Below are 25,416 nucleotides of genomic sequence, written 5' to 3'. Positions count from 1 at the left end.
CAAGTTGTCACCAATATGGTGAGATGTATTAGTTTTCTATTTAAATTATAGTTATTTCTAAATACAGGCAGCCCCTCATTCACGCGGGGGTGGCGTTCCGTGTCATTGCGTGCTTGCGTTAAATTGTGTGAAAACAGGAACCCATTGAAGAAGCCTGCAAACACCCAGTTCCACCCCTGCCCTGCCCTTTTAGTGACATGTTTCCGGGTCACTTTGGGGGCGGCGCTGTGCATGATGTTTCCGGGCCACTTTGGGGGCGGCGCTGTGCGCATGCGTTGCACCTGAATGCAAAAACCAGTAGATGCTTTGGTAGCAGATTCCTTTTTGTTTACTGCATGAAAATCATAAATGGCAGGTGTCTCAGATATGGGGATATTGTTCACTGCTGTGTGGGTGACAATGCATTAGAAGCATGTTGTAGGTCTACTCCTGTGTAAATTCTGTAATGAACAAACTGGATTTCAACCCCATGTTCTTGAAAGTTATACCTTGCCCAGGCATCTTTGGTGTACATGCATAGGGGTTAGCCTGTTTTAGCCACAAAACAATTTGAGGGGTGGTTGAATTTAGGCCTCCGTGGTACTACTAAGTCACAACCTCTCTCATTTACTGCTTTCCATATTTTGTTACTCATTTGATCCCTGAGGTTTCGTTGTCTTCCGTTGAACACTTTGTATTTTGTTCTGTTTTATTAAACTCCAGCATTGTTTCTGTTGATATTTAGCCACATTCCTGACCCTTGGCAGGGCCCACATAAGCGGAGACACAAATGTCCCTTTTCCTAGTGGATGAGCTGGCCCTGCTGCTGGCACCATTTTTAGGAACATGTGAAGCTGCCTTATACCAAGTCAAAACCTTGGTCCAAGCAGCTCACTGTTGCCTACCCTGAGTGACAGAGACTCTCCAGGATTTCAGACAGGTGACATTCCCAGCCAAACCTGGAGGTGCCAGGGATTGAACATAGGACCTTCTATGTGCAAAACATGTGCTCTATTAAGCTATGTCCCTTCCAGACATCCAGTCTGGTTCTTGCAGAGGGGAACATTTTGCATGTGCACCTTGTGCGCATACCTCTGCAGTGTATACATGCCCCATTTCTGTTGCCTTTCCATAGATGTTGATGGAAAACTGATGTGCATGCGCACCTTGAGCATGTGAATGTGTGAAGCTCTCCCTTCCCATAGGACAAAAATGGGGAAGCTGTGATCCTCCAGATATTGCAGCACTCTTAGCTTCCATCAGCCTCGCCCAGCATGGCCAGTGGCCAGGGTGATGGGAGCTGGAGCCCAGGAACATGTGAGGAGCCGCAGATTGCCTACCTATGGCCTAGAAGATGAAGGGACGGCTATTGCATGGTTCTCAAGAGTAGAATTAAAAATACAAAATGATTTGCTGGATCAGACAAGGTCTGCCTTGTATGGAAGAGTCATGTGTTCACCCACCTGCAATCTGACATGGTACAGTGCAGAACACACTGGTTTACTGCCTCCGTGAGGACTACCGTAGTCCCTGGTGATGTCAGGACTACACGTTACGGAGCAGGAAGGGGAGATCTCAGCACGGGGCTGCTATTTTCAGCAACATCCCCATGTTTCTTGCAATGGGGTTTTCAGCCCCCTCTTTCGGGTGGGAATTACTTTTTTTTTCATTTAGAAAACGGGTGACCATTAGAAAAAGAAAACCTTTCTTTCCTTCTTTCTTTTTGAAATGGCATGATTTTGAGTGTTGCTTGTTGACGATGACCTCTGCCATCTAATTTCTGTGCATTTCTCCCCCTTTTCACGAAGACCCTACCTGTTTGGAGCAGGATGTTTTTCCATAAAAGCTCCGTGGTGAGTTCAGTTCAATCCCAGCATGCCTTCTAATTAATTTGCTGTACTCACTGGAAAGTACCATACATTGCTTTTCTCCTCCTCCTCCTCCTCCTCCTCCTCCTCCTCCTCCTCCTCCTCCTCCTCCTCCTCCTCCTCCTGCATGAGCTTCTTATTCCGTACATGGAAGTGATATGTGATTAAGGGGCAGAACTAAATGTGATGCCCAACGTGAGTTACTGCTATTAACAGCTGCCCCTGGTCAAATTTCCCTTCCCCCTCCCAGTACTGGCAGACAGAATGTCTTGTTACTGTGTTGTTCGTTTCCCAACGTCTCCTGGTGCCAGCTCCAATCATGAGGGGACTCCAGGCACAGTATACTCTGGGAAGGTCTCTTCTTAGGCCAATCCCTCCCCTTGGGTGGTCTCATCCAGGGGCACCACTGGCACCTCAGGGATCAGTGCTGACCAACTATTTACACTTCCCACAATGCCCCAGTGACACTACACTGGGGACATGGTTGCAAGTTAAAATAGCAACCACCTGGTGCTGATTATATGGGATTGTGTTTTTTTTTTAGTGGGGGTGTCTAATGCTGGCACCGGCAGCGGGCCCTACTGGGGGGGCTGGTAGTTGCCTGAGGATACCTTCTGGTCACATTTGGCCTGGCTTCTCCCCACCCCTCACCGTGACAGCCAACAATATGTGGCCCAAGTTGGGGCAATTCCCATTGTAACAATGTCATACCACCTGTTTCTGTATCTACGTGTTACTGGGAGAAGTGGGGGGGGGGACTCGACCTGGGGTTCTCGATTTTCGACAGCAACCAAATGTTCACACTCATGTTTGGCTCCACCCTTGTAATTGTCAAACCAACATCCTCTGTTACCCTCTACATCAAGTGGGGGGGCAGGACTACGGCCTTCCAGACAGTTTTTGGACTCCAGTTCCCATGGCCAATGGTCAAGGATGATGGGAGCTGTAGTCCAGAAGCATCATCTAGAGCAGGGGTAGGCAACCTAAGGCCCGTGGGCTGGATGCGGCCCAATCACCTTCTCAATCCAGCCCACGGACGGTCCAGGAATCAGCCGTGTTTTTACATGAATAGAATGTGTCCTTTTATTTAAAATGCATCCCTGGGTTATTTGTGGGGCCTGCCTGGTGTTTTTACATTAGTAGAATGTGTGCTTTTATTTAAAATGCATCTCTGGGTTATCTGTGGGGCATAGAAATTTGTTCAGTTTTTTAAAAAAAATATAGTCCCGCCCACCACATGGTCTGAGGGACGGTGGACTGGCCCACGGCTGAAAGAGGTTGCTGACCCCTGATCTAGAGGGTCACAGGGTTCCCCACCCCTGCTCTATGTAGTGGGCATTTTGTGCATTTGTGGCCAGCCTGTTTGTGCTTAGATAGCTTTTCTAAGACTTAAAGACAGCATGCTAGAGCCCTCATTGCCCATGGTACTCCCCCACTTTCTGCCCCAGTGAACTTTGGCTGGGCTCAAACCCAGAGGAGATATTCTAATGGCCTGAATTCAGCAGAGGCTATCACAGGCCTTTTCCATTTTTTCCATTTTCTTAATGTAGCAACAACAGTAGCTGCCTTATACCAAGTCAGACCACTGGTTTACCTACCTCAGAACTGTCGACATTGATTGGCAGTGGCTCTCCAGGGTTTCAGGCAGGGAACATTCCCAGAATCTGAGGCCTTCTGCATGCAAAGCAGATGTTCTGTACCACTGAGCTTCAGCATTCATTATATGCTACAGCAAAAAGCACTTTTCCAACGCCAGTTGTTTTTAGAAGAAATTCTTGACTGTCTGCAGTTCAACATTGCAAAAACTCCCTTAAATTTCAGCACCAACCCATGGATGAATAAATTGAGTTTGCTCCTGCTACCCTGATTAGTTTACTCAGGAATAAGCATCGCTTTGCTGTAGATTAGAATAATGCATTTGTGTTGGACCCAACTATGTTTTACTCACAGACAAGTCACTTAAATTGATAGGCCTAAGTTAGTTGTGTCCATTAATTTCAGTGAGCCTACTCTGAGTAAGACCAGCATTGGAGTAAAAATGAAAACATGGGCATCTGTAACCAGTCTGTCAGCCCCAACTATAAAATGTCTTTAAAAGAATTAGAAAAGTAACGATGCCACAGTGACTAGCATCACCCCCAGTGAGCTCTGTCATGCCCACACTGAGACTGCTTGCTTATCTCTCTGTTGTCTGCTACTTTGGGTGTGGTTCTTTATCCCAGGCTGCATGGCCCTAGACTTTGGCTAAAAAGTCCACTCCTGCCCTACTTAAACCACCAAAAAAGTGTGTGAACTGGGCCACTCTCCCCACATCAGCTCCATGTTGTCTTTCAGAAAGTCGCCCCCCCCCCCCAGGCAGTTAGCTCTTTCTCCTTACTTCATTTCATTAAGAAAAAAAATAAAAGAATAATGGTCGAAGCGTTGATTCTCTGTCAAATACCCTTCAGTGGCTCGCAGTGGGGGGAATAAGTAGATGTCCATAGCGTACGTAAGAATAATTGCTGATTCCTTGTCAACCAGGGATGGTGCTGGCCTGAGCCAAGATTAAAAGCTCTAGATTAAAGTGAGGAATATATAGAATGTAATAGAATAGACCTTAAATCATTGTATTTGCGCTCACAAGAGTCTGTTGTGGTCTGTTTGATGCCGCAGTTGTAGCGTGCTCAAGAAAATGAACCTCTCTTTGCTTACACAGCAATTGGGATGGTTCATCTTTTTAAAATAATTATTGGGAGAGGAACCATTTCTTGTAAAAAGAAAAAGAAAAAAGTCTGCATGCTGTTTTCATTAAGGTCTTAATGATGTCAGCATAATTGAACATAGATTTGCCAGCTCTGTTTGCTTGTGCTGAATTAAAGAAGAGGGGGGGGGCTGTAATTATTGTTATTGGTTGATTTTAAAAGCAAAAACCAAACAACTCATTGAGGGGGAACTTTGAATGTGTGTTATTTGGGAAATGCTAATTTGTGATCTGCCAAATACATGTTTGTTAAGGGACAAATGTGTGTGTGTTTGGACAAGAAAGATAAATGCCCTAATCCAAATGTAGGGACTGGGGTGGGGGGCAGTTTAAATTCAGTTCTCATTTAAAGGTGAACCTGCCTGATTTGCAGTTTGGGAACAATGCCTGAACCAAAACACACCTGTCCTTCAAAATGGACACCTCTCCAAATTTTGTATTGCCAAGTAATGTGTTACAGTGTGCTGTTGAGCAGCTTCCATCCATTTCTGGGAAGGGCCATAGCTCATGTGGCTGGGCACATGTTTTGCATGCAGGAAGTCCCAGGTCCAATCCTTGACCTCTCCTAGGAGGGTTCACAAATTCCCAGAAAGCTGAGCCCCTGGTAAAGCCACCCTCAGTCAGTGTAGACCAGGGGGTCCCCAGACTACGGCCCCTGGGCCGGATGCGGCCCAATTGGCCTCCCAATCTGGCCCGCAACGACCCCCGCCGCCCGCTGCCACCGCCTGCTCTTGCGGCGCGCTGCGCGGCGGCGCACTTCCAGATCTGAAAAAAATCGCCGAAAAACGTTTCTGCGCACGCGTATGGGCCTCTCCTGACCCAGAAGAGGTCATTTCCGGTGCACTTCCGGGTCGGGGGAGGCCCATACGCATGCGTGCAAACAATTTTCGGCGAGTTTTCCGGCCTGGAAGCGCGCCACCGCGCCAGTAAATGGGTGTGTGCATGCGCACTGGCGCGCACTACCCCGCCCTCCGGCCCACTGCGCGATCGGCGCGGCGGGCACCGGCCCGAAGGCGGGTAAGTCTGGGGACCCCTGGTGTAGACCAAGGATAGGGACCCTGTGGCCCTCTGGATGTCGTTGGACTACAACTCCCATCTTCTCTGACAACTGGCTGTGTTGGCTGGGACTGATGGGAGCTCTAGTCCAGCAACATCTGGAGGGCCACATGTTCCCCATCCCAGGTGCCAGCAGTCCTGTCCTAGAAGTTGACATTGCAAGTGAGGTTAGCTCATGCAGGTTAAGAGCCTCTTCCCACATTATGTTGCTTATATATACACCTGAGATCTTTCTTTTCATGTCTACACATGAAAGATGTAAGTTGTGTGTGCTATGAACAAATATTTGGGAATTAGTGCCTGTAGGCACAGGGAACGAGGATTGGCAATTAACTGTTTTGAATGTACGTTTGGAGGCAAACCTAGTTTTGTTTCTGTGAAGCAGAAGGGATCTGGGTTCCATGGGGAACGGAGTCTTTTCGGTGGTGGTGTTGATGTTTTCAAATCCCCTGCATAAGAGTTGCCCATACAGCTATGTCACTATATAGCTCCTGCTGCTTGGTGAATACTAGTCTCTCTCTCTTTTTAAAGCCTTTTGGAGAGAGGTTGAACTGATAACGTCTTCTGTTTGGTGGTTCTCTTGTAGTATTTTATCACGCTGCCTTGATTGGTTGTAGCTCTATGCATTTAGTCACTTCAAGTTCCCTTTGTGTACGAAGAGTGCGATAGAAAATGTTAAAATAAATAAATCCCACTGAGACACAGCTGGATTTCTGCCCCCCCCCTATTTTTAACAAAGTCACAGACAAGTAGTCTGTACCATTTTGTCTTAATGGACAGTACTGAAAGTAACGAAACCCTGTATTACATCTAACTGTGGCTACGCTTATTTTTCCTGAGTGAGATGGTAAAAGGAATGAATTTGAATTTTGGTTTGTGGATGCACATTCTTCAGATTCTGTTGACTGTGGAGAACGCTTCTGCCTTTTGCGTCCCATATCCCCCCCCCCAAAAAAAAAGTTTTCAGAAGCTTTAATCTTTAGACTTAATCAGAAAACTGAAATAAATTACAGGGAGCCAAACTCTCCCCCTTCCCCCCTATTCAAGATTAATTAGCCACCCAAAGCACAACCCAAAGGAACTTGATAACAGCAGTGCCTGTTCTTAAAAAAAAGTCTTGTTCCAATCAGTAATGACTTTGCACTGTGCAGTCTGGATGAAAATAAACATCTACATACTACTCTTAGCAATGTGTGCTGAGCTTGGAGATCTGAATAAATTATTGGTTTATTATCGGGTAGGAGCAATGTATTCAGCCCTGAAAACCACATCAATAGTATTGCATAAACCAGATCGCTGCAATAGTAACATGTGAATTGTAGACCTGTGTGATTAAAGAAGCTTGCTTGCCATGATTGTGAATTGCTCTGCTTTCACTTTATGGATGGTGATTGAACTATGATTTCTGATGATGATGATGATGATTATACTTCTCCTCTCTGTAGATCACTTTTAAAAGAAAAGAAGAAAATCTGTGGCTTAATCTGCAACTTTTAGTTCTCATTGGTAGTGCATTTAAAAAGTCCAAACTTTTCTTTTCATTTTAGCTTCTCTGCCTGCCATAGTTTACAAGGCGCCAAGAAGTGACTCACTCATGTATGCACATGCAGTAGTGCGCATAGAGAGAACCTTCGGAACAAGAAATTTGGCCATCACGTGCCTTTTTTATTATTAATAAACATTTTTATTAGATTTTCCAATTTAAACATCTAATCCATTTTCAAATTATACAAATATCAATTAAACAATTAATCCAAATCTTCTGCCAAATTATACTAATTTAAATTTGACTTCCCATGCTTCAGACTCAGAAAGCCTAGTCCTCTTACAGTCGCTGCTTTCTAATCAATAAAATCCAGATCTTATCCAATAATCTATTAAAATCCTTCTATCTTCTTTCAAGCCCCTGAGTTTTTTCGAGCAAGCAAGTTTAACCACCTGCCTTTTGGAATCCTTGCTGTCCCATAGACCTTGAAAAGACTCCCCCCTTTTTATTGCATTTTTGTGTGGCTGGAGGAGGCTTGGTTTAAATATAGCAGGGGTGCAGAAGCAGTAGCCTTTGCAATGTTGTCAGGCTCTCCTGACTATCAGCCACGGTGGGTGAAATGTTGGGAGTTGTAGTCCCAAATACATCAGGAGGGCTACAAGTTCCCCGCTCCTGTCGTAGATTCTCTGCATGGGAACACACAGTGATGGAAATATTTCCCAAGTTGGTCAGTGGATGAAGTCCTAAATTGCTGTTTGAGCAGTAGGTCGGGTAGATAGATGGCTTTCCCAAAAAATCTGTAAAAAATACAAAAGCAAAAACAATGCAAGATTTCCAGGCTGAGGTGCACACCAGAGTCATTTGGTTCCAAGGCGCTCTGTGAGCATCACAAGAGTCCTGTTCATAAACTGGCATTCAGCACTCACAGGTCCAGGAAAGTGAAGCTCTCAAAGTAGATGCAACACTGTTGGCCTGAATGCAATTGATGGACCTCCTCTGTTGTAACCTTCCTTCTTTGGAATGCTCTTCCCAAGGAGGCCTGCCTGACACCAACCTTGCTATCATTTTGATGCTAGGCAAAGAAATTTTTGTTTCCCCAGGTGTTTGGACAGGCACCAATGATAAATCTCTTTTTAATAGTGTCTGTGTGATATTTTTATTACTTATTTTTACATTTGGCCATAAATAGCATCAGGCTTTGTTTGTGAGAAGTAAAAAATTGAACCTAAATCCAATGTAATCTTAACTTGCCCAGGTTTTGTATTGTGAATTGCAGCCATAGGAGTTGGAGGACAGGGGAGCAGGAAGCACCAAGGCTCCTTTCACCACCTGATCAAAGTTGCCCTCCCACAAACTCCTGTTTGCACCAGGAGGGAAGTCTCAGTGGAACTGCATGAATGTGGGGGTCCTGAATTGTGCATGCAAATTTGTTTACATGAAATCACTTCAGTATCTTTCACACAGCTGTCATGTTTAGTTTGGCCCAGAATCCATCAGCTGGAAAAACAATTTGATTCTTTTTCTTAAGTAGGAGAGGGGTAATTTGAACAGGAATGCATAATGAATACAGTGGTACCTCGTGTTGTGTAACCTCCAGGTTACAGAATCTTCGGGTTACGGCTGCGGCAAACCCGGAAGTGTATACTTCCGGGTTTCGCTGCTCACGCATGCGCAGAAGCACTTTATTGCGCATCGCATGTGCGCAGAAGCAGCTGGCCTCTAGTTACAGATTTTTCAGGGTGCACACGGCACCCCAAAACGAATTAAATCCATAACCAGAGGTACCACTGTACATGTAACTTGCATCTTACACTTATTTTACTTACGCGATCACAGCTTTGTGTGGGTGGTGGGTAAACAAACAAACAAATAAATGGAAAGCAGAAGAAACACACTCCATTTATTTATCACACACACACACACACACACACACTTCTGTAAAGCTGGTATTGCGAGCTTTTCCGACTTTGGGAAGGTGGTGGGAGGGCTCTGAATGCCCTCACACCATCTTCCAAAAGTTGAGTAGGCAGTCCTCCATTGGGGGGGGGCAGTTTCAGGGATACCTGACTTTATGCGTTTTTGCATATATGTGGGGACCCCCAGAACCAAACCGTGTAAGATGCAAGTTGCCTCACAAGGCTGGGTAGCCGAGGTGTGTGTGGCAAGCCTGCCTATGTGGAATATTAAAGATTCATTTTTTTGGGGGGGGGAATCCAGCAAGGATTTGAAGCCATGGGTTCAAGGTAACCCCATGCACACCCTGCCCTCCCCACTTCAGTGAAGTATGTTTAAAGCAAAACTACTATATGCCCGCTTTCTCCCCTCTCCTGCTTCTCACTCAAGTTTAACCGCAAGAGTAATCATGTTTTACAAGGCTGCCTTTTCTCTGTCTACAAAACATCATTCTTAAACTGAAAATGTTTTGGCACTGGAAGCCGGGGCTTCAGTGTGAGCCGGAGAGGACGTTTGTTTTAAAGACGTGGTGTAAATAGAACATACTTTATTCCATTTCCTTTTGAAACTGTTTATACTTGCGTTGTGAAAAATTGTAAGTGTTTGGGGGCATCAAGGGCTTGGGAAGAGACTCGCCAGGGGTGACCTTTCTGCTTACTGCCGGCTCCCGGTGAAATGCAGGGCGTGTAAAGAAAATCCCATGTGGAAGTTTAGGCGATTTCTGTTTTTATAAAGTGTTAAGGTGCGAGTGCATCTGCCTGTGTTACAGGACACACGGACTGTGCTCTGCTCCCCACCCCCATTATCATTTTGGTGGGGTAGATTAAAAGATGACAATTATTCTCCGTCTCCCTGCTGAGCACGAGGGAGCTGAAAATGGTCCATGTTTCCAGATCTATAATGTGGCCCCTGGGCCTCTCTGGCCCTCAGGACTCTCTGTAAGCAGTACCCCTCAGCATGCCCTGTTTTGCATCCTTATTGAGCAGCGTCCCCAAACTAAGGTCCGGGGGCCGGATGCGGCCCAATCGCCTTCTAAATCCAGCCCGCAGACGGTCTGGGAATCAGCATATGAGTAGAATGTGTCCTTTTATTTAAAATGCATCTCTGGGTTATTTGTGGGGCATAGAAATTCGTTCATATTTTTTAAAAATATATAGTCTGGCCCCCCACAAGGTCTGAGGGACAGTGGACCAGCCCCCTGCTGAAAAAGTTTGCTGACCCCTGTCCTTGAGTGTTTTTGCCAGTCTGGAATGTGCCTTTGAATGGTTACATTGCCTCTTGCTTGCGTGGATGGTGAGATGGGGAGCAGTGCTGCCTAGAAACCTCTGACTTACACATGGCTGGAATGCAGCCTGTCGTACAATGGTCAGGCTTGCATCTATTGCTCTGACACTTTTGCCTCTGGCCACACCCACTTTTGTCTCTGGACCCGCCCACTACTAGCATGTGGTCCGCACAGGGCCGGCTCTAGGTAGACCCCCAGTGGTGCGGTGCGCCGCCCCCTCAGCACCAGGGCGTGCAACCTGCTCGAGACTGCCCTGGGTCCGCAGGTAGCCTTCATGGGAATGTCAAATTTGGGGTGGAAATGACCCCCGAGGTCGCTTCCAATGCTACAATTTATGATTCTATGAAATACCTTTCTTTCACCCACCTCCCAAAAAGAAGTCACTTAAGGCAGCTTACAAAATATAAAAAAGCAGACTTTTTTTTAAAAAAGCAACCAAACAACAATCCATCATTAAAACACAATTGCAGGACTAAAAGCAGCCTCAGAGAACCAGAACGCAATGAGCCAAAGCTAAAAATCAATAAATTAAATTCAGCCAACAGCTTGAATCGAAAGTTTTGTTTAAAGATAAATGTCATCAATTGCCAGCAGACACAAGCTCACCTTTTGGAGCTCTGCCACAAGACATAGAAACATAGAATCGTAGAATTGTAGCGTTGGAAGGGACCCCGCGGGTCATCAAGTCCAACCTTTTGCCTAATGTGGAGTCTGAACCCATGACCCTGAGATTAAGAATCTCATGCTCTACCAACATGGAGGATTTTTTGTTTGTTCCAAGGATCAAAGTGGATGATAGATTTGGTCCCAGTCCCGGAATTATTGGGAGAGTGGGTGGGGTGCAGAGAGGAAGAAAGGCTGGCTAAAACAAGAATCAGCAAGTGGTGCTTGTGACTTTCATTAAGGGCCTCTTCTCTACCTCTACCCCTGTAACAGCGGAGATGGGGGCCAAACAAAGGGCAAATTGGCGTCCCCCAGGCCCCTCTGCCTGGCCTCAGAACTTTGCCACCACCTCAGACTATGCTTGTCACTGGCCCTACTCCATGCCCTCAAGTGATTCTTGCTAGGCTGGAATGTGTCCTAGAACTGTGACAATGCTTTTATTTGACTGGATGGAGAAATGTTTGTGGAGTGTGCAGGAAACCCTGCAGGCTCCCTTGCAGTCTGCCCTGCAAGATAGAAATCACATCCTTTGCTCCACCCACTCTTCCCTTTGGTCCCCACCACTGGGTTGAGGAGTCTCGGACAGTTTCCCACAAGGAATTTGGTCCTCATTCTGCAAAGGTTTTGCCTGTCCTGCCTTATTTGTAGATCTTGAACTCTGATAATGCTGTTTTACCTGCCTGGATGGAGGATAGAGAGGGTGTGTGTGTGTGTGTGTGTGTGTTCTAGCCTGTTGTACAAACACAACACTTCCCTTTAGTGCTCTGCTCACGTTTCCCTCCAGCCCTACACACTGCTACCATGTGCTCCCTAGAAGGTTCCCCAAGAAGAAATACAATTCTCAGGCTTAAAACGATTCCTCTCCCCTCTCCTATTATGTGAGCACTGACCAGTCCATGGTGTGAAATTCTCCTGCATGATACATGTCAAAATGCACAGTTTCTCAGCTTGGTGCAATTATATTACTTTCAGCCATTCAAGGAGCACTCCACACCACCTCTTGTTCAATGAGCCAGGGGCTTGGTTCCAGCTGCTCCCGTCCATAATACTTTCATCCCAATCTTTCCCTCGGTGCTCAACACCTTTTCCAACACCACATAGTCACAACCTCCCATTAGCAACACTTTTAAAGGAAACAGCTATCGCTCAGCTGAACACTTCAGCGTTGCCTTCAGCTTGTGCATCATGGGGATGGAGGGATCAGTCTGTTACAGTTTTCCATGCCCCGTTCCCCCCCATACATCTGTTCTGCCTGCTTCTATATTAATCTGGTGTTGTTGTTTTTAAATTCCATGTATTTAAATGCAAATGTATGAATAAATGCAAATGTGTACTTGAATATGTATTCCATGCATTTGTCGTATTCAAATAACAGAAACGTCAGTTTATAGCAACAGTATCATTCTTTACAATAGCAGAAGAAACGAAACAAAAAAAGCTTAGGGTATCTGTAGTGCTGCTGAGACATGAGAGGAGAGCAGAACTTTGTACCAAAGAGAGAGAAGGCAGAGTGGGTGTCTTTCAGTTGAATTACTTTTATTAACAAATAGAACAGCAGGATACCAAATCACCATAAATTTACCATAAGTTTTGATCCCCACCCCCCGCCATACCTTTCTTCTCTCCAAGGCTAGTTGCTAAACTCTGTTGTACCAAGCTTCAAGGGAGAGATGTTCTGCTGTTCTCCTGTTCCTGACAATTTCTAGCTATGCTGCTACAACAAAATACCTATTTCAATATGTATTTTATCTCATACACACAATGTACACAGGATCCAACATTCTGTCTGCTAGTGCAGGGGCTATTGCAGATGGGTGAGTTTTAATGTTAAACAACAGAAGAATCCAAGGCAGTAGTTTCACTAGTAGAAACTTGTCAAGCAACAGATTGCACAATATACAGTATTCCGCAGCGAAGTTCCCAGCAACCTGCTTATGCATTCTCTTGTGCCACAACATTCTACAGTGGTACCTCGGTTTAAGTACACAGTTGGTTCCGGAAGTCTGTACTTAACCTGAATTGTACTTAACCTGAAGCGAACTTTCCCATTGAAAGTAATGGAAAGTGTATTAATCCATTCCATACGGGTCCGCAGAGTACTTAAACTGAAAGTACTCAAACGGAAGCGTACTTAAACCGAGGTATGAATGTACTGGCATAGAACATTTTACCAGCGGAAAATAGTTTCCTGCTAGGCGACTTTAACCTAGCGCTACGTTGGACACAACCCTTCTCAAACATACTTTATCCTTTTTAAAAGTACATCGTTTAAAAACACATTTTGGCACTTCATTTTTGGGGCAGAGAGCTGAATTGCAAAATTCAGGGCAGGACGAAACCCCAAAGATAATTCCATTCTAATCCATGTATCAGCCACAGGAGTTGCGCCATTAGATCAGTTTCACATCAAAATGCAGACCAAACAGAATAGTCTTCCAACCCTAGCACCAAACTAAGAATCCAGATGGCGAGTTTTCAGTTCCTGGACAAGACAGACAAAGGAGTGTTTTATTTATTTATTTTTTTAAAAAATGTGAACAGGCAAGGATGTGGCATGTGCCTTCTGCTGCCCTGGCACCAGGGAGTGCTTCTAAGTGTCATTGTCTGTGGCTTGCTTGCTTCTCACTTGTTGTTGTGGATTTTGTCTCCATTCCATGTAACTTCTGCGTGTTTCTCCACCTTGGCTTGTGCTCTCTTACTCTAAAAGTTGGTGGTTTGCTGTTGGGTATTTAAAGATGATGTAAGTATGTAGGTTGGGGGATTGGAGTCACCTGCATGCAAGAAAGATGCCAAAGTCTGGAAGCTGGGCGTTTGGAAGCAAATTTCCCCAATTCGGAAGTATCTGATCCCATTACGAGCCTGAGACCAAATCCCTCTGAAGTTTGGACTCGGTTCTTAAGAACCTCCCTGGACAACCTACTGGATTAGCAGTAATGCAGAACCCCCAAAGTCATCCTTCAGTGAACTGGGGTGGGGGTGGGGTAATTGCCTGAATCCACACGCTTCATTCATATTTTCACCCCACCCCCAAATCCTGGTGTGGCTTTTAGACATGGCAGTGGAACTGTAGCATGGAGAAGAGCCTCCAGAACACAGTGCCTTTCTACCCTTCTTCCCAAACCTGGCCCATACAATTATTTGGGGAGCTAATTTTGTCAGGTGCTAATTCTTAGCAAGTGCTAAAATCAAAGCTGTCTTTTCCTCCTTGCTGCTGCTGCCTCTAGCTCGGCTGCCAAGGCTGGGGTGGGAAGGAGAAGAGATAGCCTCAAGGCCGTTAGTCGCTGATCTCTGCCATACCCACTGAGCAAGCAGTGAATCAAATAACCAAGCTATTTCTGCTTTATGAAAGGTTCGTGTTAATTTTGCATTTCTGAAATGCTGAACAGCCACTGTTCTGTCTGTAGGATTTATTGATTCTCCATAGTTCTGAGAAAACAGTCCCCTATAGCTTTGTATTGCCTCTCAAGCAAAACTCATGCCGGTGGACTACTTGATAATAATTAGACTTTGATCTTTTTTTATTCCCCCTTCCCTCCCACCTTCTATTTTCCATAGCAAAAGCAAGCCAGCTCCACAAATTTCACCCAGCAAATCAGTGGGAGGAGAATTCTGTGTGGCTGCCGTCTTCGGGTCGTCGAGGTCGTGGTTTGCAAGCAATCCAGGTCTTAAAAGGGAAAAAGGTTTGTGTGCTCAGAAAACAATGCATAAACAAATATGTACTATATAATGCAAAGCTGCTTCATATTGGCTTGACCCATTGGTCCATCTAGCCTAGTGTTGTCTTCTCCGACTGGAAGTAGCAGTGCAGGTGTTCAGGCATCCAGAAGGAAGTCCCATTATTCACTACCTGATACTTTTAGTTGGCGGTTCAGGGGGTTGAGCTGGGATGTTCTGCATGTGAAGCAGCTTCTTTCCATAGAGAAAGTGGAGCATCTGTTCTGCTTGCAGAACGTCCAAGGTTTAATCCCTGGCATCTCCAGCTAGGGCTGGGAAAGATTCCTTGTAGGCCAGCCAGTGTAGACAGTACTGAAGGAAGTAGACCAGGGTTTCCCAAACTTGGGTCTCCAGCTATTTTTGGACTACAGCTCCCAACATCCCTAGCTAGCAGGACCAATGGTCAGGGATGATGGGAACAGTAGTTCAAAAATAGCTGGAGACCCAAGTTTGGGAAACCCTGAAGTAGACCAGTTGTTTGAAGCCATATAAGCTCCTTATGTTCCTAATTTGGGTGTTCTGCCTTTTTATCCTCCCAATCACTCTGAGGTAGGTTAGGCTAGGACAGAGAAAGAGTGACTGGCCTAAGGTCTCACACAATGTGTGGGGCTTGAACCCTTCACTCTGAGTCCCACATAGTCGGAGAACCTTTGGTCCTCCAGATGTGGCTGGACGATGTCTCCCATCATCACTGGCTGAGGTTGATGGGAGTTGGAGCTCCACAACATCTGGAGCACCACTATGTCACACTAACTCAGGGAAGGGCCCTGGCTTATTGATTGAGCATCTGCATTGCATGCAGAAAAATCCCAGGTTGAGTAACTGGCAACGCAACTGGGGAGGTTCCCCTATCCAGAGCTCCATAGAGCTGCTGCCAGTCAGTGCAAACAATGCTGAGCTGGATGGACTCAGTATAAGGCAACTTTCGAAGTGCTCTGTCACTGAGCTATGGTCCTTTCTCAGCAATGCTTTTGGATGCTGCCATAAAATTCTGGCTCTAGAGGAGGAGTGCCAATCATGGTGGCAGAAGGAAGGAAAATCAAAGCTGCACTCACAACAATGTGCAAGTAAGGGAAGGAAAATACCTGAAATCCATTGGAAGCTGCCTTTGATCCATATAGCTCAAGATTATCTGCTCTGACTGGCAGTAGCTCTGCAGGGTTTCAGGCAAGGAGATCTTCCCAGCACTGCTTAGAAGTGTCAAGGGTTGACCTTGGGACCTTCTGCATGCAGAAGATATGTTCTCCCACTGAGATGTTCTCCCATGGCCCTTCACCGTGGGAATTCCTGGGTCCAAAAGAGCCCAACGTTCACACTTTGAACTTTCTGCTTGTCTTTTTTGGGAAAACTTTAGAAAGCAGATAATGCAAACTGTTCACAATCTAGTCTTTGCAGCATTTATACCAGCATTTATTTATCTTTGCATAATATCCTCAGCAAAAGTTTAAAAAGGGGGGGGGAGTCAGGTCCCTGCCCTGAGAGTCTTGCTGTCAGACTTTGGCAGAGGGTCGAGACAAAAAGGGTGGTGGGAAAGGGAGAGGCAATATTAACATGAGCTGGATCACTGAGTGCAATCCTATACTGTACCTCCCTTGAATGCTTAAAAATCCTGCTATGACTTATTTTATGACTACGTCTTAAAATAGGAGAAACAGGATATATTATTATTATTATTATTATTATTATTATTATTATTAGCAGTAATAGTATACCACCTTTCACAACAGAAAAATGGTTCACAACAGAAAAATGCAAAATATTTTTTTCAATTATATTTTATTAAGTTTCAACATTTTGAACATATACAGTCAAAACACAATTTCATCTTTTCTATCTTTTCTCTTTGTCAATTTCTTGCCCCTTTTTCTATGGAGTTGTTGTTTCTCACCTTCTGCTCTGTATCTTTTAGCTATCAAATCACAACTACTGTACAGTATTATAATCTAATTGCTTCTGTTGCTGTTAAGTATACAAAACACTCAATAGACATGGGAAGGCAGGCAGGTGGGGCCTGAGCGAGGGCAGGCTGAGATGGGTGGGGCTGTGGCCCTTTCGTCCGAATGGACCAGCCTCCACTACATTAAAGGATGAAGGTGGTTGTGCAGCATTTGCTAATCAATAGAATAAATTCCAGTATCTTTTCAATCTTCTTCCTCCCCAACAGATCAGTCCAAACAGTTTGTCGTGGAGTCTCTCTACATCATCAGCTGCTATGGTACTTTGGTGGAGCATGTGCTGGAACCGCGGCCCCTCAGCACTGCCCCAAAGATAAGTGATGACACCCCACTGGAAATGGTGACTTGTCCAAGGGCCAGCTGGACGCTCGTTAGGTAGCCTTCCCTTTCCTAACTTCTGCTCCTGCTTCATTTGGCGCTTGCAGTTAGAGTTATTTTTCTTGGGTCAGATTCAGAACTTCCAGCCTCCAGGGGATCTAGTCCCAGGGCGTTCCACAGTTTTAACCACAGGTGGAGGTGTCAGAGCAAAATCGATGTGGGAATTCCCTTTTCATGCAATGCACATTCCACAAGGAAAAAGGTGAATTTTGCAGACAGGGTAAATTATGCAAATTGGGCCTGCCGTTGGTATTATTTTTCTTATTTTGCATTCTGCAATGTTAATTAGTTAGCATAGTTCATTCTGCACCTCCTCTGCTTTATAGATTTGCTGCTGCTTTTACTGAAATATTTATTGTACTTTTAGGCCCGGCCTCTGGGAGGCACTGGGGCATCCGAGGCCTTTGCGGAGCAATGGGAGCGCCTCCGCAGCTGCGACCCAGTCTTCAGGCTTTCGCTGAGGCCTCCGTAGGCCTCGGAAACCTCGGTTTACTTACTTCCGGGTTACAATCGTTCGTAAACCGAGGTGTTCGTAAAACGAGGTTCCACTGTGAGATTCCACTGTGTGTGTGTGTGTGTGTGTGTGTGTGTGTGTGTGTGTGTGTAGTCCACCCAGAGACCTTGGGTGAATGCAGGTGACAAGAAAATCAAATAAATGAATGATTAACTCACGGGGGGGGGGCAACACCCCCCCCCTCGAATTCTCATTCGAACAACTCTCTCTTTCTGAGATTTCAACATGCCTTGCCATGTTTTCAAATGCTTTTTTTATGCCATAAGGAGTAGAAACCGGCTTCTCTTATTTATATATATATATGATTTCAAATGAAAAACAGAATTGTGCATTGGGCTCAGTGCTAAGAGTTCAGTGCTAGAACATCTGCTCTGCATGCAGAAAGCCCCGGGTTCAGCCCCCAACATCTCCAGGTGCCATTGGAAATGTCCCATCCGAAAATGTGGAGTGTTGCTGCCAGAGAGTGTAGACAGTACTGAACTAGACAGACCCAATGGTCTGACTCAGTATAAGGCAACTTCCTATGTTTTTATGTTCCCAATTACAACATATATATTGCTGCTGTTGGAATAGCTCAGTCGGTAGAGCATGAGGCTCTTAAACACAAGGTTGTGGGTTTGAGCCCCATGTTGGACAAAAGATTCCTGCATTGAAGAGGGTTGGACTAGACTAGTGGTTCCCAACCTTTTTTTGGCCATGCCCCACCTGTTGCCCCCCCCCCCGGTGACATATAAGTCTTATTATCCAAAAAGTGAACAACTATTCACGTGAAGGAAGCCTAAAAGGCCATGAATGTGGTCTAACTCGTTCTCAAATTCCCCACCACCACCACCAAATTGCCCCCCTGTGGGGCGTTTGCGCCACATTGGGAACCACGGGACTAGATGATCCTCGTGGTCCCGTTTCAACTCTACAATTCTTTGATTCTATATGGGGATCTGGAGTTTACTCACGTTTGTGTGTACTCTGAGCTTAACTATGATAATGATAGTGAATTGTTCTGCATCAAGTTCACCTGAAATCTGTGCAGAGCGATGACATCTTCTGCCCTGCTCCAGCCTAACTGGGAAAATAGAGTGGAAGGAGGCAGACAGATTGGCCCCACAGAAAGGTCCCATGGGCCTGATCAAGCCCAGGGGCTGCCAAGTCAGCCCTCCGCAGCCTGCAGCAAGCGACTAGACCAATTGTCTTATGCAGGTCTTCCAAGCGGGTGTGTTCTGAAGGCTATTTAAAGAAATTAGCCATGACTTACCGAATAAAACCAAAGGAGGATTGCTGAGAAAATATTGTCAGTGCTTTTGACATTTTAAAATATTTTTCAATTGATTTTCTTTTCTTTTTCCCCTGTTTGGTAGGCTCCAATCTTCTTCAGTGCTGGCTTATTCCTGGCTTAGACTAATCAATACATGATTTGCCAAGCAATTGAAGAGAGGCCAGCCCTGATTAAAATGACAACACTGTCTTTCTTTCTTTCTTTCCCAGGGCCATTATTGTCAAAACAAGCAACTTGTAATGGCATTGTGAATCCTAGCCGGATCAATATTCTGTAACTTTGCCCAACTTCTTTTTCACAGATCCTTAGTTCTTGCAGCGTCATATGATATGCCAGTGCCCTGGGTTAGGATCAGGTCAGGCTTAAGCAATGAGTTATGAGAAGTTGCACGGAAGTGGCAAATCCACACACCCCAGAAACATGCTTTTAAAAAACCCTTGGTGGGTTTCTGTGGCGGCCAATGAAGGGGAAAGTAGAAAAATATGTTAATTCAGTGACTTCATGTCACACATTTGTCCAAGTAAGCAATTCATTTAAAAAGTCTTAATTCATCAGCATTTTAGTTTGAGTTTCTTCTAATGTCCACATTTCTGTATGCAATTTTGCCCACTGTATCAATTTTTGCTAAACAAGATTCCACAACATAATGCATTTTTTGCACGTTCTTTTCACAGATATATGCATCTTTATGCACACTTAGCCCTAGAGTATGTGAGGTTTTTTTTACACATTACTTGAGTGGAGAACTGAACTACAAAACTAAGAGAAGGGTGAATTTTGAAGGATGGCCGTGTTTGCATATTGTTTCAGAAAGTGCAAAATGGATGGGTTTTTCTGTAAACATGGACCGAATTGGATTTCTTCCCCACCCTTAACTAGACCACTGGTTCATCTAGACAGGGGTTGTCTCCTCAGACTAGCTCTCCACTAGACTCTCAACTTTTCGAAACAATATGCAAACTGGAACAGCTGCCATACTTAGAAATCCACACTTCTCCAAATTTTGCTGTGCTGTTCTCCAGCCAAATAATGTGTACCAAAAATGCATATACTAGAGCAGGTATCTTCAAACTTTTCAGACCCAGGACTTTCAACCCAAACATACATTTAGGACCCCTTTCTGAATCTTTCACCATATATTAGCATGGTGGCCGTGCTCCTGTTGCGACCCACCTTGGATCAGGCTGCAGCCCACTGCTGGGTCCTGACCCACCAGCTGAGAACCAGTGTGCTCAACGCAAAGTTTGTATATAAACGCATACATTATTGAAAATAGCATACGAAAACAGATTACACAAGGGAAATTGCAAATTTGTATATTATGCAAAATTGCATATAAAGATGTGTGTAGTAGGAGAATCATGAGGACTTGTTTCTTTAAAAAATAAATTCACAGAACTAATGTGAAAGTGCGGACAAATGCAGTTAAGAGGGGGGAAATGAGAAACAGAAAAATCGAAATGGACAGGTTCAGCTATCCCTTGTTCCGTAGCTCAGTAGTCCCCCTGGGTTTCAGGTGGCAGGGGATCTTTTCCATCACCTGCTGCCTGTTTGCTGTGAGCCCTCAAGCCAGTTTCATACCGAAGTTAGATAGACAAATAGTCTGACCTGGTGGAAGTCAGCTCCCCCTATTCCTAAATTGATCTCTGTGTCAGAAAGAGTAATGTACGAAGCTTGCATGTTTTCACAACTTCTCTTCAGGTTGGGCCACTCCTCGCCCCTTTCCCATCTGTGTGTGTGTGTGTGTGTGTGTGTAATATTCCGTGCTTGTACGAAACAACTTTAAATAATTATAAACACTGCACTCTCTTGCATAAATAATCGGATGCGATGACACAGATGCTGATTTTTCTTCCAGCTTAAATATTAATACTCTTTTGTGTTGCTTCCGCAGAACTCCCCAGTGGACTGAACTGCAGCCGCCCTTTAACTTGAATCATCCGCTGCTCCTGGCCGCAGATTCCGTGCAGTGCTACCAGTATCTGCTCGTCGGCTGTAAGTAACTTGGAAAACTCTCCCCTCTGGAAGCTGGCCGTGCGGCTCTTTGTTTGGGAAAGGAGAAACAAAGCCTTGGGAACAGAAACCTTTGTAGTTTCAACAGCTCCTCTCCCTGGCCTTGATAACCCTTGCGGCACTCTCAGGGTGTTCTGCACCCCCACAAAGGATTCAAATTATATGCATGCTTATTCCCTCACTAGTGCCACTTCATACTCTCACGTAGTCTCCGACAACAGGAATGGGGAAACCTTTCTCACCCATTTCCTTATGGGTGACAATCTAGGTGTTGGGTGCCCGGGGAGGAAGGGGCCAGAGAGAGAAGTGGGTGGGGCAACAGATGTGCTACTTATCTTTATAGTAGGGTGCATTCCAGCAACGCAACAGTAAGAGGCTGCTACACCCCAACACACCTCTCCATCCCTCATCCAGGCAAGCAAGAGGCATCAGTCACAGTTTAAGGACCCCACCTGGGTAGGGAGAAGCATGCAAGGAGTGTCCGGAGCAGGGTTTTTGAGGGGTGATGGGGAGATTCCTGAGGGCCAGACACAGAGGTCTGGTGGGTCACCTTCAGCTCCAAGGCTTGCAATTCCCCACTCCTCATCCTACAATAAAGGGGTTGATTGTTCTGTATTATTTCAGGGAGAGAGGGTTAGACCCCATTTACAATGATGGTGTGTGAAATAGTGCTTGTCCCCCCCCTGCACCAATTGTTACCTGGCAGCAGCAGCAGAGGAGAGGAGAGCAGGGCCATTTCGTTGGCGCAACTTTTGGCTCTACCTCTCCTCGAACTCTTTCCCACCCTAGCGGATCACTAGAAAAACCTACGACTAGGAGTTTGTACCTGAGTTTGCTCATTTCCTCCTTCCTCCCAATCCATTTTCCTTTTGTGTCGTGTCTGTTCAGATTGTAAGCCTGGGAGCAGGGGATCCTGTGTTTATATAGCTTGGGTCACCTCTCGGGTGCCGAGATCAGCAGCGGGGGCCGTCAGGAGGGCAGGGGATGGGAGCCAGGAAGGGGCTTTCTCTGAGCCAGCCCCTAAATGGTTGAATTCCCTCCCCACAAAGGTGGATCTAGCACCATCATTCTGCATTTTCCGCCATATGCTGAAAATACGCCTCTTTACCCTGCCCTTTGACATCTGATTTTCTATATAGATGGGACTTGGTCGGTGCTTGGCGTGATACAGCTGCCAGGGGCCTTCTTATGTACCTATCCACTGGTAGATGGATCAGCAAGAATTTCTGACTTCCAATTCTATAAGAATAGCTACAACATTTTGAGAAGCCTGGGCACCCCAAAGCGCCACCCCCTGGCCCTACGGGTGGGTGCGTGCCTCAATTTGGGCATCGGAGGGCCGCCTTTCTGGCTGCCCTGTGTCCGAAAGCCCACCATGCTCCTCCTCCCCTACCCCTCTCTCCGAGCGGTGCTGGGGCTCTGGTACATGAGATAGCCCTCTCTCCACTCCGCTAACTTCTTCATTCCTTTCTCCTGACTTGCTGCTTGAGCTGACGCTGGGCAAGGAGCTGGTGAGGATGATTGGTGGGGGCTCTCTGTAGAGAGACCCCCGGACATAACTGAAGACTTGGATCAATTCCAGTAAGAAAAGGGAGCCTCCAGATTGAGTTAGCGAGTTCCACAGGTTCTAGATCTCAGGGAGCTTTAGAAAAGGCTACAATTTGCTTGAGACAGTATGGAATGTGAATGGATGCACTGAGTTATGTTACTGTACTTTGCTTGTTGCTGATCTTAACCTTCCAAGGGGCCTGGTGGTCATATGGGAAGACATGCTCCCTCTAGGAACTAGAACTCAAGACTGCTGAGACCTTGCAAGCTGATTGCATTGACATTTTAGCAGCAATTTACACCAAAGCCACAGCCTATTTTTGCACACTTTTAATAGTGCCTTTCTGTTTACTGTCAACCTTAACCATTTTGCCAACGAAGTCCCCTTTTAAAACCCCATCCTGCCCTTCAGATGACTGAGTTTTCATGTTGTTGTGTGTTCTTTCACTCTCTTGGGAACTCTTGGCTTGAGATGTGCAAATTTCATCTTGCTCTCTCAGATGCTAATTTGTGCGTGAAAACTGAAAAAGTGGAGACTCTAATTTAATATCTCTACATCCCAGGCAGCAAAGTGGAAGCGCTTAATCCAATCGGCTTGGTTGATGGCAAGCCTCCTGTCGTAATATTCTATGGTATCGGGTAGACGTCTTGGCCCTATCTGGTGCAGGTTGCTATGGGGAGGAGGGCTAGGCTTGTAAATTAATCTTGCTCTTAAAGGGAGAGGGAAAACAATAATCATAAAGAAGCTGAAATGTTTCTACGGAGGAGAAGAAAAGACCGAAGGCCGGAAGGATGCAGCTTGGCCATGTTCTTAGGAATTGTAAGCATCCTCTCACCCTTTAAGGTGGGAAAAGAGCAGTGAGGTTTTGCATAAAATATGCATAGATGCAATATATCAGGGGTCAGCAAACTTTTTCAGCAGGGGGCCGGTCCACTGTCCCTCAGACCTTGTGGGGGGCCAGACTATATTTTGGGGAAAAAATGAACGAATTCCTATGCCCCACAAATAACCCAGAGATGCATTTTAAATAAAAGGACACATTCTACTCATGTAAAAACACCAGGCAGGGCCCACAAATAACCCAGAGGTGCATTTTAAATAAAAGGACACATTCTACTCATGTAAAAACATGCTGATTCCCAGACCGTCTGCAGGCCGGATTTAGAAGGCAATTGGGCCACATCATGAAGTTAGGTTCATTAATTTCAGTGAGCCTACTCTGAGTAGCTTTCTCCTGCTGCTTCGTCTCTGTGCTGCCTCTTGTAGAAGCAATGCTTTTTTTTCACTCAGAGCGCACTAGAGCACAGTTCTGGCACCTCTCAGGTGGGCGCCATTGTGGGCTGGCGCTCCCCCCCCCAGGTCTCTTGCCTTTACATATTTCTGAGAAGCCCAAAACAAACATTTCAAGTCAAAACAGAAGCTGGGCAGTGTGTGCAAGTCTACATTTTTTTAGATCTATGACTCTACCTAGCTCCTAGCCACTCCTAGCCCCGATTGGTCAAGCTATGGGGCCAATTCGTATTTCCTTTTTTTCAATCCGTCTCCCATGTAGTGGCAGCAGGCTTTAAGTTTTTCAGCAAGGCCTCTACCATTGGACACACATGCAGTTGCCCAAGCTTCCAAGCTGCCCTAGCCACCTGCCTGAATGTAAGAGAACAAGGGAGGTGGGGGTGCATTGATTTGACCTGCACCAGAACCAGGGGTGGCCCCCAAACCACCTAGGGAGACAGCTTGCCATAGCCTTTAGCACCTCCACAGGCGGTGAACTCAGCTATTGTCAACCCGGAATCTGTTCGGGGCTTCCCCGAGTCGCCTGGCAACTTACTGTAACAATTTCATGGTGAGTTCTGGCACCTAAGACTTTTAGAGTCAGCTGTTGGGGTTGGCATAAAACACCCACCACCACCTTCTAAATTTCAAACGACCAGCTTGCAATTTAGAGTGGGAACCTTCTCGTCGTCGTGATTGACACCCCTGTTTTGTCAAGACCCTGCCTGGATGCCCAGCAGCGTGGGACGCTGGCAGTGGCTGCATTTGAGCAAAGAGGCAACACCCACACTGGCTTCTTCATGTGTGCCATTTTCAACTCCTTCCTCCATCGTTTATTTTCCTTCCCCTTCCCTGCCGCTGCCCCACCACACAGTAGTCATTTGTCAAAAGAATGTATGTTCCCACAACGGACCTCCATGAATGGCGCCTTTCATGAGGGATGGGGACCTCCCAAAGAAAGGTGACCAAACCCCACCATCTCATAGCGGGATCGATGTGCCGAAACAAGGCTTTGCTAAATTGCTGCCTGTGGCTGTGCTTATTTTGCCTAATGCTTTCCATCTTCTGAACCAAAATAATTCCTTAGTTCCTAACCAGCTTTCTTTTGAGTCTTCCAAGGAAACGCCATCAGGGCCAAAGTTGTTTAATAGTAATAATGTTTAGCACTTGTAGTCATTCTTTTCAAATGTGCAGAGCAGTGCACACAGGCTGTCTCAGTAATCCTTCAAACAGGCATAGCTCAGTCGGTAGAGCAAGAGGCTCTTAATCTCTGGCTCATAGGGGTTCCAATGCATATTAGGGAGCTCCTCTCAAAATTACAACTAAACGTCAGGAAGAACTATTTGACAGTAAGAGCTGTTTGACAGTGGGATGGAGTTGGGAGGTTGTGGGCCAGGCATAGGCAAACTCAGCCCTCCAGATGTTTTAGGACTACAACTCCCATCATCCCTGACCACTGGTCCTGCTAGCTAGGGATGATGGGAGTTGTAGTCCCAAAACATCTGGAGGGCCAAGTTTGCCTATGCCTGTTGTGGACTCTCCTCCATTGGAGGTTTTTGTGCACAGATTGAATGGCCATCTGGATGCTTTAGTTGGTATCCTTGCATCGCAGTGGGTTGAACTAGATGACCCTTGGGGTCCCTTCAAACTCTACCTTTACATGATTCTGAATCCCCTTGCCTCATCTTAGTCAGGTGGTGCTTGGCACAGAAGTCTGCTCT

General features: G+C 45.8%; 1 protein-coding gene across 9 annotated transcripts in view; it reads left to right on the top strand.

The window, feature by feature from the left end:
• The window catches only part of BCAS3 (BCAS3 microtubule associated cell migration factor), a 463,105-nt gene that overhangs the window by 190,239 nt on the left and 247,450 nt on the right, over positions 1 to 25,416 (top strand). For 8 of the 9 annotated variants that reach the window (XR_009556811.1, XM_060268432.1, XM_035139558.2 and 5 more), the window contains 3 exons: positions 14,586 to 14,710; positions 16,909 to 17,074; positions 20,759 to 20,859. Coding sequence is in view for 8 of the 9 variants with exons in the window: in XM_060268432.1 (XP_060124415.1) it covers positions 14,586 to 14,710; positions 16,909 to 17,074; positions 20,759 to 20,859 (392 nt within the window). In the remaining variant the exon portion in view is untranslated. Of the gene's footprint in view, positions 1 to 1,787; positions 1,833 to 14,585; positions 14,711 to 16,908; positions 17,075 to 20,758; positions 20,860 to 25,416 lie in introns of all 9 variants that reach the window. The other variant, XM_060268433.1, reaches the window with a different exon arrangement.

Source organism: Zootoca vivipara, chromosome 15, assembly GCF_963506605.1.
Source record: "Zootoca vivipara chromosome 15, rZooViv1.1, whole genome shotgun sequence".
Taxonomy (NCBI): domain Eukaryota; kingdom Metazoa; phylum Chordata; class Lepidosauria; order Squamata; family Lacertidae; genus Zootoca; species Zootoca vivipara.
Note: the sequence above shows the minus strand (reverse complement) of the source record. Positions and strands in the feature narration are given on the sequence as shown.